Source organism: Equus quagga, chromosome 18 (assembly GCF_021613505.1).
Source record: "Equus quagga isolate Etosha38 chromosome 18, UCLA_HA_Equagga_1.0, whole genome shotgun sequence".
Taxonomy (NCBI): Eukaryota; Metazoa; Chordata; class Mammalia; order Perissodactyla; family Equidae; genus Equus; species Equus quagga.
The window spans coordinates 5402854-5416877 of NC_060284.1; the positions used below are offsets into that span (position 1 = coordinate 5402854).

At 41.9% G+C, this 14024-nt stretch overlaps 1 protein-coding gene across 8 annotated transcripts in view; it reads left to right on the forward strand.

Annotated features, from left to right (window-relative positions):
• Nucleotides 1-14024, forward strand: part of SGIP1 (SH3GL interacting endocytic adaptor 1) — a 198697-nt gene that overhangs the window by 78016 nt on the left and 106657 nt on the right. For 4 of the 8 annotated variants that reach the window (XM_046645840.1, XM_046645841.1, XM_046645843.1 and 1 more), the window contains 4 exons: nucleotides 452-515; nucleotides 4402-4426; nucleotides 7352-7423; nucleotides 11307-11363. In XM_046645840.1, the coding sequence (XP_046501796.1) occupies nucleotides 452-515; nucleotides 4402-4426; nucleotides 7352-7423; nucleotides 11307-11363 (218 nt within the window). The remainder of the gene's footprint in view (nucleotides 1-451; nucleotides 516-4401; nucleotides 4427-7351; nucleotides 7424-11306; nucleotides 11364-14024) is intronic. The other 4 variants (XM_046645842.1, XM_046645847.1, XM_046645844.1 and 1 more) reach the window with 2 other exon arrangements.

A 14024-nucleotide genomic window follows, 5' to 3' on the forward strand; every position in this document is an offset into this window, starting at 1 on the left:
CTCTTGGTATGGTTTACGTAATCTGTGTCTTGGAATTATCCCAGTCTCACGAATGTGTCTAACCTGGAAATTGTTGTTTTTCTAAATCTTTGGTCTGGTTTCTTGGCAGAGCAACAATTTGAGAGATGACTAACAATAGTCTAAGAAAAGCTTGCAATCTTTTCTGTACCTTCCCCGGATCTCCTTTGCTTTCTTTTTTATTCTTATGTTGCTTATAGTGCTAGGAACTTACAGTGCCGAGTTCTTGATAAATATCTGTTGAAAAATACAATAATGATTCTTACACTCGTGCCTACACACACACACAAACAAATGAAGAAACTTTCATTGCTTTTTGAACGTTAAAATTTAACTGGTGTGTTGCAACTTTAAAAAACATGTTCACTTGAATGTTGCTAGGAACATTCAAAGAGAAAAATGATTTCTTTAACCCTTTGTTGTTTTCCCACAGGATTGAAAAAACGTACAAGGAAGGCCTTTGGAATACGGAAGAAAGAAAAGGACACTGATTCCACGTAAGTGCTTTAGGAGAGCGCCCTGCTCAGCTGCGCTGGTTGTGAGCATGCAGAAATGCAGATGGGCATGGTCTGCTGAATTTCAGAATAACGAGCCCACTAAACCCATTATTTGGCTAGAATCCCTGGAAGAAAGTTAGAGTGGGGAAATTAATAGTTGTTTGGGCACAAGTGAAAAGGAAGAGGGCTCCATTTATTTCTCACCTTTAGCTTTTCATTCTGCACCTTTTTACCATGCATAAATTTTCACAAGGTGTTGAGCATTGCTCTGTGTCCTTGTCCTCTAAGAATTTATAATTCATGGGATAAAATATCTGTCTATCCCACAAATTGAAATATCTTTCATGTAAGTAAAATGAGATAACCTATTTGAAATGCCTACTATGGTACCTAGTACTTAATAAATACTCAGTACATGACAGCAGCTACTACTCTTATTATTACTGATAGAAATTAGTGTGTGATAAGTTCCTTATGAGCTATTAAAAATGGAATTCCATGGGAATTTGAGAGTTAGAAAGCTCATCTTTGGGCAGCTGATCAGAGAAGTTCCAGGGAGGGCGGAGGCTTGAGTCTGGCCTTCAAGAAGCTGAGGACATGCATCTCATGCAGAGGGAACACCAGCTAAAGCGAGAGGCCAACAGGTCACGGAGTGTTCAGGACAAGACAAGTAGGGCAGTTTGTCTCCCTGTCCCACAGGTAGAGGTGATAGTGGGAGGCAAGGCTGGAAAGGAGCTCAGGGCCAGATAGGAAGGGCTTTCAGTCCAGGCAGAGATGTCTGGGCTTCCGGCCTTAGGCAGCTGGCAGCCTTGAACACTTTTAAACTAGAGGCAGTAAAGGATTCAGGGTGGAGAAGCTATTTTATGTCTAGATATCAAATGTGAAGTCCCTTGTTCTTCCCTTTGTGCTTTTTCTTTTGGTAAATAATTATTTCATGGAAATTACATTTACTCTAGTCTTGCAAATTTTTCTAAATGATTGAATTAGGAATATTTTTCTGAGGGTTACATAATTTCCATTGTCTCTTAAGAAATTGTCATTTTCTGAGCAGTAAGCCCCAGAACAGGTGATGGTTAGAGGACTGGGCCCTCGTCCCACGTTGCCGATAGCTCCACGCCTTGGGGATTACGTTTTCCCGTTCTGGGCCTCAGTTTACTCTAGATGGAAATCTGATTTCCCTAAAGGCCAGACACCCGACTAGTCTGTCTGCCGGCAACATCTGTTGTCACCTACAATGTGCCATGTGCTGTGTGGGACACCATCAGACACATCTCAGGAAAAAATCCTTAGCAGAAACCAAATCCATTTTTCTTTGAAGACAGTGTCTGTGACTGACTGTGCATAATCTCTGGTGTGTGGAGAAAGTTAAAAAGGAGAAAAAACCTCCCTCGAAAGGGAAAAGAGGTCACACAACCTCCCCAGGGCAGGCTGAGCTGATTTGCATGTGGCCAAAGCAGTGCTCTGCCATCACCATTTCCAAAGGTTTGGAAATAAGGAAGGTATTCCTTAGGGCTTTGCATAGATGCCCAGTATTTCTGAAGTATTCTAACGAGACGTTTGCTTGTAAAATCCCAGGCGTCTCTCCTGAACTTCTTATCATTTGAGTGCCCCAGATTACTTAGCAAATTAGCCATAAACTGGTTCCACCAGCAGCGATGGTCAAAGGACAAGCCATTTAGCGTTAAACCTTTGCTTTTCCTGAACCCATGCTCTCTAATTGGGTCAGGTATCATTCTTCCAAAAGGCTGGGAAAAGGCTCTGGCCGTTCGCTGTCCCTTGAGCTTTAGGTGATGCTGATGTTAGTCTGCTATCACTGAAACCTTGTTGCTGCAAACTGTTTTCAGGGCTGTTGCAACTCTGTGAGGGTTGCCAGGCAACCTGCTAGGGTGGCCGCCAGCTCCAGCTTCAGCTGCTGGAACCTCCTGAGATAGACAGTGGGGTTAGGACAGAGCTTCCTGATTCGATCATCATGTCAGTGGCTGAGAGAGAGAAGAAAGGAGAAAGCCTATGCTAAGTGGCAGGCCTTGGGCAGCGTACTGTGTGGGCGCTGCTATCCTTTGTAAGCCTCACAGAAGTTTAATAAGGTTAGGAGAAATATCTCAATTTTAGATATGAAAAATCAGTGCCAAAAGGAATTAAGTAACTTGCTGAAGGCTACCCAGAAAATAAGACTTGGAGCCAGTATTCTAGTCCGGAATCGGGTGCCTCTTCTTTTATCACCCAGAAGAGCAAGAAGAGATGGGAAAATTATACTCAAGACCAAGAGGAGGGGAAGAGAAAAGGCAGTAATTGCAAGACGTAACTGACGCTTTTCAGGTAGAGGCAAAGAATCTGTGGTAGATGATTAGTTTTAAAATAGAAGTCTGTGGTTAAAAAGAAAAAAATTGTTTTAAAATAAAATATAAAACTTGATAAGAAAGGATTAGGAAATGAATTGAGAACACATGCCCCAGTGTCTGAGGCTCTAAAATCTCTCTACTCCTCATCTTAGGTCAGATTATATAATAATTACTATTCTAGATAATTCTATCTAGAATACGAATTCTAGTATTTACTATATTCTAGGCACCATTCCAGGCTCTTCACTTACGTTAACTCGCTGAATCCTCTAATAGCCCTCTGGGGCACATGTCATTGTCGTAGCTACTTTGTAGATGAGGAAACTGAGACACAAAAGGGTACAGTGACTCGCCCAACGTTAGGCAGCAGGAGATCTAAGTTGAGTGAACCCAGGCAGTGTGGCGCCTGAGCCGGCGCTCGTAGCTGCAGTGCCTGCTGCCACCGTCATAGGAAGCACCAGCCCCATTTTCATCAAAGGATAAGATGGATGGAGGATCAGAATAGGACACCAGTGCTGCCATGTACAATTAGTTTCTCTGATTAAAAGTGCAGATCCCCATGGAAGCATAATTCTGGTCTCTGTGTTAATAGAATAACATTTTCTAGTTCCTTACAGGGTGAATTGAAACAAGAAATTATAAAGTTGCAGGAACTACCCTCTTCCTTCTCCCTTCCTCTGGCTCCTCCAGTTTTCCAAAGTAAAAATAATAATATCCTTCCTGTATTGATATAAAGTCTAATGTCACAGCAGGTGGGCAGTTTTGTATTCCTTTTAAAGAGACGACAAGGAGGAGGAAAAATAATTCTAACAAATAAACATATGCTAATACTTAATGTGTGTCAGGAACAATTATAAGTTCTTTATATACATTGTCTTATTTAACCTGGCTTAGAGAGGTTGAGTAACGTGTTCAAGGTCACAGAATCTGGACACCCAAATTCTTCCTACTCTCAAGCTTTGCTCCTAAGCACTGCTGCGTAGTGCTACCATCAACTAGCTTCCCTGGACTTAGTCATCAGAGTGAGCCATTTAGCAAAACATTGCCCTCCTCTCATTTCCTGCTCCCCTATAATCAAAGGAGCTGTAAATATAGAAATATGGAAGAAAATATAGATTCTCAAAGTAAGTTGAAAAATACCGCAGAAGTTCTTTCCTATGGGGGAAATTCAAGACCACGCACAGGAGAAAAGATGAGAGACAGCAAATCGGTTTACATTCCTTGTGGTCTTTTTAAATGGGGCCAGCGAGGCTGGGACAGACTCTTAACGAATTCGCCTCTCAAAAGTGGGCCAAAACACTACTGTACTAGCAACTTGTGCCTTTTGGACTTCAGTTTTTAATGAGAATCTCCCACACACACGTGCACACACCCCACACTCAGCGATCACTCAACCAACTTGTTTTGATTTCATCTTCATTTGCCAGGCTTCCCGGGCCAGGAATGTGGGAGAGCGGAGGGGGGGTGCTTGATGATTCTTCTTGTTGTACTTTATGTAGCAAGAATGGTTCATTTTCCTAACAGCTGCCAATTTCTTTTTGTTACAGAGGTTCACCAGACAGAGATGGAATTGTAAGTATTTAAATGACCATTTTTAGTAGGTTTTCACTTCAATATATGCTATGTTTAAGTTTATTAAAGCCCCATTTCTTTTTCTTTTATTCTGTAGGGGAAAAAATAGCGTAAATGACTTTTCAGACCTCCGACTGTTGTAATTTTCTGTAGTAATTGCATGGGACATAAATGCAATCTTGGTCAAATTCAGCTTATTTGTTGTATTCACCTGAAACCCCGCCCCTGAGTAGGCAAGCAAGCCAGTCAATATAGTGGGTCAAGAGCCAGACAGCTCCTGCAGGGGCTGCTACCATCAACCGTTATTTCATTTCCAATTTAATGATATAAAAGCTCGTTATGTGAGAATGTTTTTCTCCAACGGAGGCCACAAAGTCATAATGGAGCTGAGATCCAATAAATTGAAAGAAGCTTTTCCCCTTGCATAGTTGAGCTACAGATCCATTTTCTCTATTAAATTCACAAGTAGGGAATGGTCTCGAAACCACTTATGCCTGAATTTACAGCCTGAAGGAGGAAAACGTGTCCATTGGGTTTAGATTTAATAGTAACTCTGACTCCTTGCTGGTCACCAGGTTTCTTGCTTTTTAAAGAAGTCCGTGGTGCACGGGCTCGCATTGAGCCGAGTTGTGCTTGTGGGAGTCTGCACCCACTGCTAAAATGATTCCTTCAAATATAAATCAGTTGCCTATTCAGCAGGTTCAAAAGAACAGCTGTTACTGAAAAAAAAAAATGGACTCACATTAGGCTCATTGGGCTGGAGTGGGAACTAAAATAAATCTAGTGGTTAAAAATATTTTTTTGAAAAATCACCCGTTATAATATTATACCAGAATTGGGGTGTTAATTGCAACTATAGTAGGAGTTTTTCTCCCACATTTGACTTAAGGTTCTTAGCTTTGGGGTGCCTTTTGCATTCATGTAGTTCTCGCCATGAAATGTTAAGAAAATAGACTGAAATTGATCAGACATTGGGTAACACTATAATCAAGGCTCTATTCAGCAGGGGAAAAAAAAGACCCAGAAGACCCAGCTTCTTCTCACCTCTTGCTTCTGGCTCAGAGCCCTCTCGTTAACCCTGTTTCAGGTACTCTCTGCTTCTGTGTCTTCTCTCTGCTTCTGTCTCCGTCCCCTTCCTGGGTTCTCTCATCCCTCTGTTCTGAGCTTTGCAAGGCTCTGTCAGCTGTTCTCTGCTTTCTCTCCCTGCTGTTCCCAGGCTGGAGCGCTATTTCTTGCTTCTCTCCCTCTGCCTCCCTCAGTCTTGTCCTTTTTTCTTTCTCTAAAGCTCCCGTCTCCCCCCGTTCGTTGCCTCTGAGGCTCCAGTGCTGCCTCAGTGTTCTCTGCTCTTCTAAGAACCACCAGTTAAGGTCTCTGGTGGAACGTGCACCTGGTGCCTGGTGCAGCACATGGCATGTAGCAGGCAGCTATGAGTATGTGCTGCATTAATGAGCCCAGCCGTGATTCTGCGGGCCCGTCCCCCCTGGGTTGGGGCTTCATACCTGAGTTGCCCCAGTCCTCCTGTACCTCCACCATGCCAAGTCATATAAAGCTATTAATTAGCAGTTTCACCCTCTTTGCTACTTAATTGGAAATGCAATAAATATCATGGTGATGATTAGTAGGAAAGAGGAATTATTTAATTTTGATTTCTCAGGAAATAATGCAGACCTGTTTAAGAAAGGCTACATTCAAAATAAATGCATTTTCTCAGAAACAGGGTACAGCTTCTGAGGTAATTGGAAGTTATTAGCCAGCTGCCAGTTTTACCATTTGGAAATGTTCTCCAAGTTCCCCCACTCACCGTGGCCACCGGATTTGGAGAACTTATCATCATCCCAGTGCTACAGGGGAGGTCTCAACCTGATTTTCTTTCAAACTTAGACTGATTTCTTTAAGACCTTGTGTCTGTGGACCCAGCCCACGTTTACCCGGCTGATGTAGCGTCCAAATTATTGCCTTCGGAAAGTCTAAGATTGAAATTTATGGTTTCAGTAATGCGATTCCACAAACTACAGGTGGTGGTGCACCTGCTTTGTGCTTATAGACGACTTTATCAACACGGGGGCTACACAATAGGTTTAACATACTGATGCTTATTTAATTTTCACTTTCCCAAAAGCCAGGGAAGCCCATCTCTGGCAACAGTGCTTTTGAGGGTTAGTCTACAGAGGCTTCGTGGCCGAGCTGCAGTGTGAAGGGGGGCTCGCCTTGCCCCTCACTGGCTGAACGCACCCGTCCCCAGCAGAGCTGTCTGTCATGATGTCCAGGACTTCAGGCAGCTGTGTGTGACGACGCTTTCTAACCCAGAGACAAAACTGCTTTGTGCAGGATACACTCTAACCTTTTCCTAAACAGTTCAGATTTCCATCCACACATAGACGAGGGGCTCTGGGGATCCCAGCCGTTTCTGTGAAGAAACCTCTGCTCGTCCTGAACATGTGTGCTGGAAAGGGCCCAGATGTGGAGATGTCAGCTGTGGGTGCTGTATGTATGGATGACCCTCTGGAAGGTTTGATCCAGGGGAAAATATGGTGGAGGTAGACTTTTCATACTCAGATTAGAAATAGAATGATTTTTATTCAGTCTCTTTTAATGTGTCCTGGTGTCTGTTCTCTACCTGTAAGTTAAGTGCTGGCTGAATGAGAACCAGATCACATAATTCTTAGTGCCTGGGATGTGTCTTCCTCCTTCTCCCTTCTTCTCCTGGCCTAGCCATGCTGGCCTGCTGAATAGAGCCTCATTATGGGCCCCAAAGTCCACTCTTTGCTTAAGGAACCCTGCCAAGATTGGTAGGCCCTACGATTTGGCTTAGAAATTGTTTCTCCTATGGTATGTTTGCTGACTCCGTGTGATTCTTTATATGTGTCTTGAAGAACAAACAGATCCTTTAACAACTTTTTTCTACATGAAAACAATCAATTCCAGCAGCCCAGCCCACATGAACCACCCTACAGTAACAAGGCAGAGTGTGCTCGTGAAGGAGGAAAAAAAGTTTCGGTAAGGAAACAGATTTTAGTTTAAAATTTCCAAGGGGTTGTAGAAACAGTGAGTAAAATCCCAATTTGAAATTTGGAAAAAACAGTAGCATTTATTTTTTTTCGTTTAAGAAGACTCTTTCTTAGATATTTCCAAATTACTTTTACCTGAGGCCAATTTTTAAATCAACCGTATAGACTTATATTGAAGTCCAAATATACTTTTAAAGAGTGATCAGGCGGAAAAGATGTGCATTTTCTTTATCTTAGATAAAGGACAGGAATTCAGATTTTTAAAAGAATCTGCTATGTACAAGAAAGGCTTGGCTATAATGTAAACATCACGACACAAATTGAATAGTCATTTGTTAGGATAAGCACTATCTCAGTAACATCTGGAATTTGGCAGGACCTGGCCTGTAGGAACCAATGTGGTGGACCAAATGATGTCGAGTCAGGGGTGCTGATTGCAGCCCAGACTGTGCAACAACTATAGCTGTATTGCCCAATATGGTAGCCACATGTGGCTGTTTACAAATCAGTTCATCAGTCACACTTGCCACATTTCAGGTACGCCACAGCTCCTTGTGACTAGTGGCTACCATATTGGACAGTGCACATACAGAACACTTCCATCTTCACAGACAATTCTACTGGATAGTGATAGTCCATAGGATTATTTACAAAGTGAGTCAAGTTTAAATCAGTGACAAAAAGATAACATTTACGCAGTACACCATGTGTCTTTTTTTTTTTTTTGAGGAAGATTAGCCCTGAGCTAACTACTGCCATTCCTCCTCTTTTTTGCTGAGGAAGCCTGGCCCTGAGCTAACATCCGTGCCCATCTTCCTCTACTTTATATGTGGGACGCTTGCCACAGCATGGTGTGCCGGGTGGTGCCATGTCCGCACCCAGGATCCAAACCGGCGAACCCCGGGCTGCCGAGAAGCGGAACGTGGGAACTTAACCGCTGCGCCACCGGGCTGGCCCCACCCATGTGTCTTTAACACTTCTCGCCCGAGGAACACTACATGGCCATGAACTGACTGTGGGAAAGAGGAGCATTCACAGTCGAAATTGAGAACTTCGAGAATGTATAATTGAACACAATTGTTCCTACAGTTATTGATTTAGCCCTTCATATCATCTGAGAGGAGGCAATAAGCCTGACCAAAGCAAATACCTTTAAAACATAATTAATATTGCTGGGAGCCTCAATTATCTTTAAATAACAGTCATATATTCAAGTTATAAAAGTTGCTTTTACTAGTTTGTAGGATTTTTAAAAAGAAAAGTCAGGGAATAGATAACTCCGACTCCAAGAAAAAAAAAAACACTGTTTATGTGTTAATGAAGAGCCAATATTGCTTTATTATTAAGCTTAGTTTTTAAATGATATTTCCCCACTTGACTTATATTCTTCCTTGCTTCTTCATCGTTTTCCGGTTGAAAATCTGCAGAGCCATTGCCGTCACTGTCACCATTCTGAGCTGTACTTTGCTTAAGCGGTTCAACCAGGAGAATTGTTTTTTTCTTGGGGTTTGACCAGAAGAGCTTCAGCCAGGCCCTGACCTAGCTTTAACTTGAGAATTTCCACTTGTAAAACCAAATATATTTGTAAGAATTCACTGGCATGAATGAGGCCAAATTGCCAATTCCTCTAATAAAGCCATGTATGTGTGTATACTTGTATGTGTCTGTCTGTTGAATATCTGCCCCAAAAGAATGTATTGTTATTGTTTGTTGTTTGTGTTTAGCATTTGTATTTAAAATGTTCCTAGTTTAAAAGAAAAAAATTGTTTCTAGGTTTTGCTTTCTCTTCATCTCAATCTTCCATTGGTTTCCACGGAAACTGGGAAATTTTCACTCAGCCCAGATTTGGAAAATTCAGGAACTCTTTTATCCATAATGTTGGATATATGTTGTCAGGAAAGAAATACACGCACATATATTCGTTCAGCGGAACGTATACATTATCTTTGTTGTGAAGGGCTTTAGTTATGGAGATGAGATTATCGTGGAAGCAAAGTGTAGAACTTTGAAAATCTCGAACTCAGTAATTTCCCTACTCTCTGGTTTTTGGATAACAGTCCTTGTATTGAGGAATTGTTTAAGAACTAAAAGGTTTATTAATAGTAGAGCGTACTGATCACAAAATTCATGAGTTTAGTTCTTTGGAATCAACTTAGTTCATTTGATTTCCCATTATTATAAATTAAATTTGTATACTGAATTTATTATACTCGCTTTCGAAGAAGGATTAGGAGAATTTCACAAAAAAGACATATGCAAACAGAGTGGTAACGCAGGAATTAAAAAGAAAGCAAATATGGCAAGAAGAAAATAGGACCCATGCCCATGCCCCATGCGAGAGATTTTTTATTATTAGGTGGCACATTATTTAATGGACCATGTCCTCAACTTCATAGCTTACACAGGTGCAGAGTTGACGTGGCAGGCTTTTATAATGAGCTTTGTTCCAGGTAGAAAGAGTATTACTGAGCACTAATTCAATGAAGGCTACTCTGTGAGACGGCTAAAGTGATGTAGTCTGACAATGTATATAATCTGTGTTGGGAGCAGAACAAAGAGGAAGGTGGGACCGGGGCCCATGTTCCTGGGTGCCAGTCTGTGGAGGCACGGCAGAGCTCTTGTGTTGGCATGTTCAGTGCAGTGGTAGGGCGTAGGAAGAGAGACGGCATGAACACAGTATCTAGTCCTCATGCACAGCTCGCCCTAAACTGCTGCTGCTTCTTAGAATGCCCAGTCAACATTCAGCAGGGATTAATCAAAGCTGATGGTTACTGGGTAACCTCTAATTTGGTTTTCTAGTGATACGCATACACGAAAAGCTTACTTCTCCTATTTGTCAAGTTAGGTGTTAGCTGTCCACGTTGCAGTCCAAGTGGCCTTTATTAGTGATTGCAAAGTTAGAGGTCTCGTGCTTCCCCATTTGGTGTGTGTTGTTCTGCGATCTGCCAGCACTCAGTGGCGTACGTCGCTCTGTGTGCTACGTACAGGATCGTTGTTGAACGGGCTCTCCATGACCAATGTGATGTGTGTTTTTGTCCTTTGCTCACAAAAAGTAGAGAACCCTAGCAATTTCTATTCGGATGATACCACATCCTTGCTCAAGTGCTTTTGGCCATATATCATTGATTGTACTAGGAACCAAAATAGAAGTTTAAAATAATCCAGAGAGAGCAATGCTGAGATCCAGTCATCTTGCAGTGGTATGTGCTCGTGAAGGCATAGGACACACAAGTGACAGAAATCCTTGATTAATCCTCGAGTTCTATTTTAATAATTTGATAAGAGAAGCCACTTGAAAAGAATATCAATAGTATTTGTAATACCTAGGAGCTCAATTAACTAATTTGGAGCTGATTTCCGTTATATTCTATCAAGGGGGGGAGGATTAGGAAAAAGTTGAGTCAGTATTAGAAAAGCTACAAGTTTACACAATGACTGGGATGAATACTCTTTGGATGTATAGAACTAATTGTATGTGAGAGCAACACAGAAGTCAAAATGTTTCCATTTAAATATATATAGAGAGAGAGTTACATCCCCTGAAGTTATAGAGGATTACATTATAATGTAGGTGTTTCTAATTCTTCAGTAATTGAGTAAAATTTGAACCTCTATTGAATATCCCTGTGCTTAGGTATCCTACAGTCTTTTGTGAAATAGGTATGCGAGCTCTTGTATGCAGCGTCACGGCAGCTCCATTTACCACTCAGTTACGCCAATGTGGTTGCTTAAGAGGCTGCTCCAATTTGTTTTTCCAGTGCTGGATTTTGATAGCTCTTGCTAAATACAGATAAGAGTGGAGCGCTCTTTTTTCCTTGGGTTTTTTTCATTCAAATATTTCTCTTCTAAATGTATTTTCAAATTTATTACAGAAGAAAAGCAATGGGGCACCAAATGGATTTTATGCGGAAATTGATTGGGAAAGATATGTGAGTATCACAAGATTGTTTTTCTTTATTAAGTATCCCACAACTTGAAAATAAGTTGAGGCATGCTAGTATTTATAATAGGACCTAGAAATAAGTGAAACATTCTCCATCTCATTAGGAAGTGCCTGACACCATCAGGTTGGCACAGAGGTTAAGCGTGAGAGACTCTTAGATCTGGGTTCAAGACCTAGCCTGTCCACGCATCAGCTGGGTGTGGCTTTGGGAGTGTTATTTGCTGGCCAGCAGACATGAAGTTTTTATAGCATTGTTGCAAGTATTCGATGAGCTAATTATTTGCAGAATATTTCAGTAGCCTTCCTAGCCTTTAATATGTGTTCAAAAATGCTTTTTTATGATATTAATTCCAGATGTTTCGGTCCTGGTTCTATTTCTAAGCAGCTTTTAGAATCAAGGCAAGTCAATGGACCCCTGGGCTTTGGTTTCATAATAGCTTATTCTGTTTGGGTTGCTATAACAAGAATACCATAAACTGAGTGGCTTATAAACAACAAACATTTATTTCTGACAGTTCTGTAGGTTAGGAAGTCCATGATCATGGTCTCCCCACATTTGGTATCCAGTGTGTGTCTGGTTGAGGGCCCACTTTCTGGTTTGTAGACGACACCGTCTAGCTGTAACCTCACTGGGGTCTCACTAATCCCAATTACGAGGGTTCTTCCATTGTGACCTAATCACTTCCCAAAGGCCCCACCTCCTAACACTGTCACCTTGGTGTGAGGATTTCAACATATGAATTTTAGGGAGACACAAACATTCAGACCACAGCACATAATTATAGCCCCGTGGTACAGATTTTTCCCAGGTCAAGTGACAATCCCTTATTCTTCTCAAGGAGTGAGATGAATCTCAGCTGAGACCTCAACTCTCCTTATAATTCCCCCAGAAACTGATTGACATCATGAACACACACAGGACTGCCACAATCACTCTTGGATCTCTAATCATCTAAGACATGTAGGCCACGTTCACACCAAAGATCGTTTCTACTGCATAGTAAGTGCCCAGATGCACAGTCCCTGCACAGTGCTTCTGCACGTGTCCTTTAGATGACCATCCTGACCCAACCTCCTCTTTCATAAAGTTAAGCTTGATGTTAAAGCTTTTGCATATTGGTTAATGACAAAAATTTTATTTTTATAATAATGCTACCATTTATTGAAAATTCACTATTTGTCAGTCATAATATTGAATGCTATGGAATCCTTACCACATTAAGAAGCAAACGCTATATCATCTGCATTTTAAAGAAAGGAAAACTGAGGGTTAAATTCTTCATGCTTCCCACCCCCACACCCTAAAACATGCCACCTTTTCACCTGGGCCTCTCATATCTGTTTCCCAGGATTGAGATCTTTTTGATACTTTTAGCAGTTCGACTCTCTAAAATCTATAACAGCTCCAATGTTACCCTAAATCCAAATTGTTCACAAATAATGTTGTAAGGGAAGCTACTAGATATTAAGAAAGGGTGAGTTCTTTTCCCAAAATTAATTCTTTTTTACCCAGAAAGACTTTTGTTATATTTTGTAGGATTTCTTAGTGTGTAAGAATGGGCTATTCTAAACAAACAAAGAGTATGATAATTAAAATACCAAATTCCTCATCAGGTACTACATCCAACCCACCCCACCCCACCCAACCCCACCCCACCCCCACCCCCACCGCATCTAGCACAAAACCCTAAAGTCTAGAGCTGTCCCAGTCAACACGTGAGAGTTCAAATGAAGCATAGCTACCCTCCAATTTGGTTAGTCCTAAAAGCAATCAGGTCACATAGGAACTGCTGCTGCAATTATACATTAGACACTGCTTTCTCGAAGGATTCTATTCCCCATAGGTTATACCCTCACTCTTGGCGGGAAAGAGCAGGGCAGGCCTCAGGGAGGATGCGACCTTTAAGGAAGGCCCTAAAATATGAGTGGGAGTTAACTGGCTAAACATTTGAGGGAAGAGAATTCCTGACAGAGAGAATGGCATTTATGAGGACCCTGAAATGGGAAAAAGCTGTGGCTTTCAAATCATAACGGTTAACAATGGGAAGAAGGCCATGGGGCTGAGGGGGATGGGGAAGAGGATTTGAAGCCTGAGGCTACAGAGCCCCCAAGCCAGGTCCTGCAAGGCCCTGTGGCTGCAGGAGGCAGAAGACCTGGGCTTTTGTTCTAAATACAGTGAGAAGCCAGGGACAGGTTTTTATCAGGGAAGTGACCTCAATACACTTGCATTTAAAAAAAGAAAAAAAAGTAACTTTGAGTGATGAGGGGGACCACTGTAAATGCTCAATAAATGGAGGCTTTTCTGTGGCCCCCTTCTCTCTCCATCATCATGGAACTTTTACTGCATCAGTGACTCCAAAATCTCTGTCCAGCTCTGTCCTCTCCACCTCCAGGCCTGTAACCTCCACTTCAGGAGGGCCAGCCCTTGCTCTCTTCAGCTTCCTCCCCTCTAAGGCAGAGAAGATAGTCTCAAATGCCTGCGGTCAAGGCCCAGGTCTGCCATTTGCTGAGTGTGACATCCGATTTCTCTCAGTTTCCTCCTGGGTGGAGGGATAATTCTTTCCACATTAGATTGTTAGGAGGGTTCAGTGAAATGAAGTGTGGGTCACAATACTGACCGTATAAGAGGAACTCAAATATAATGCTA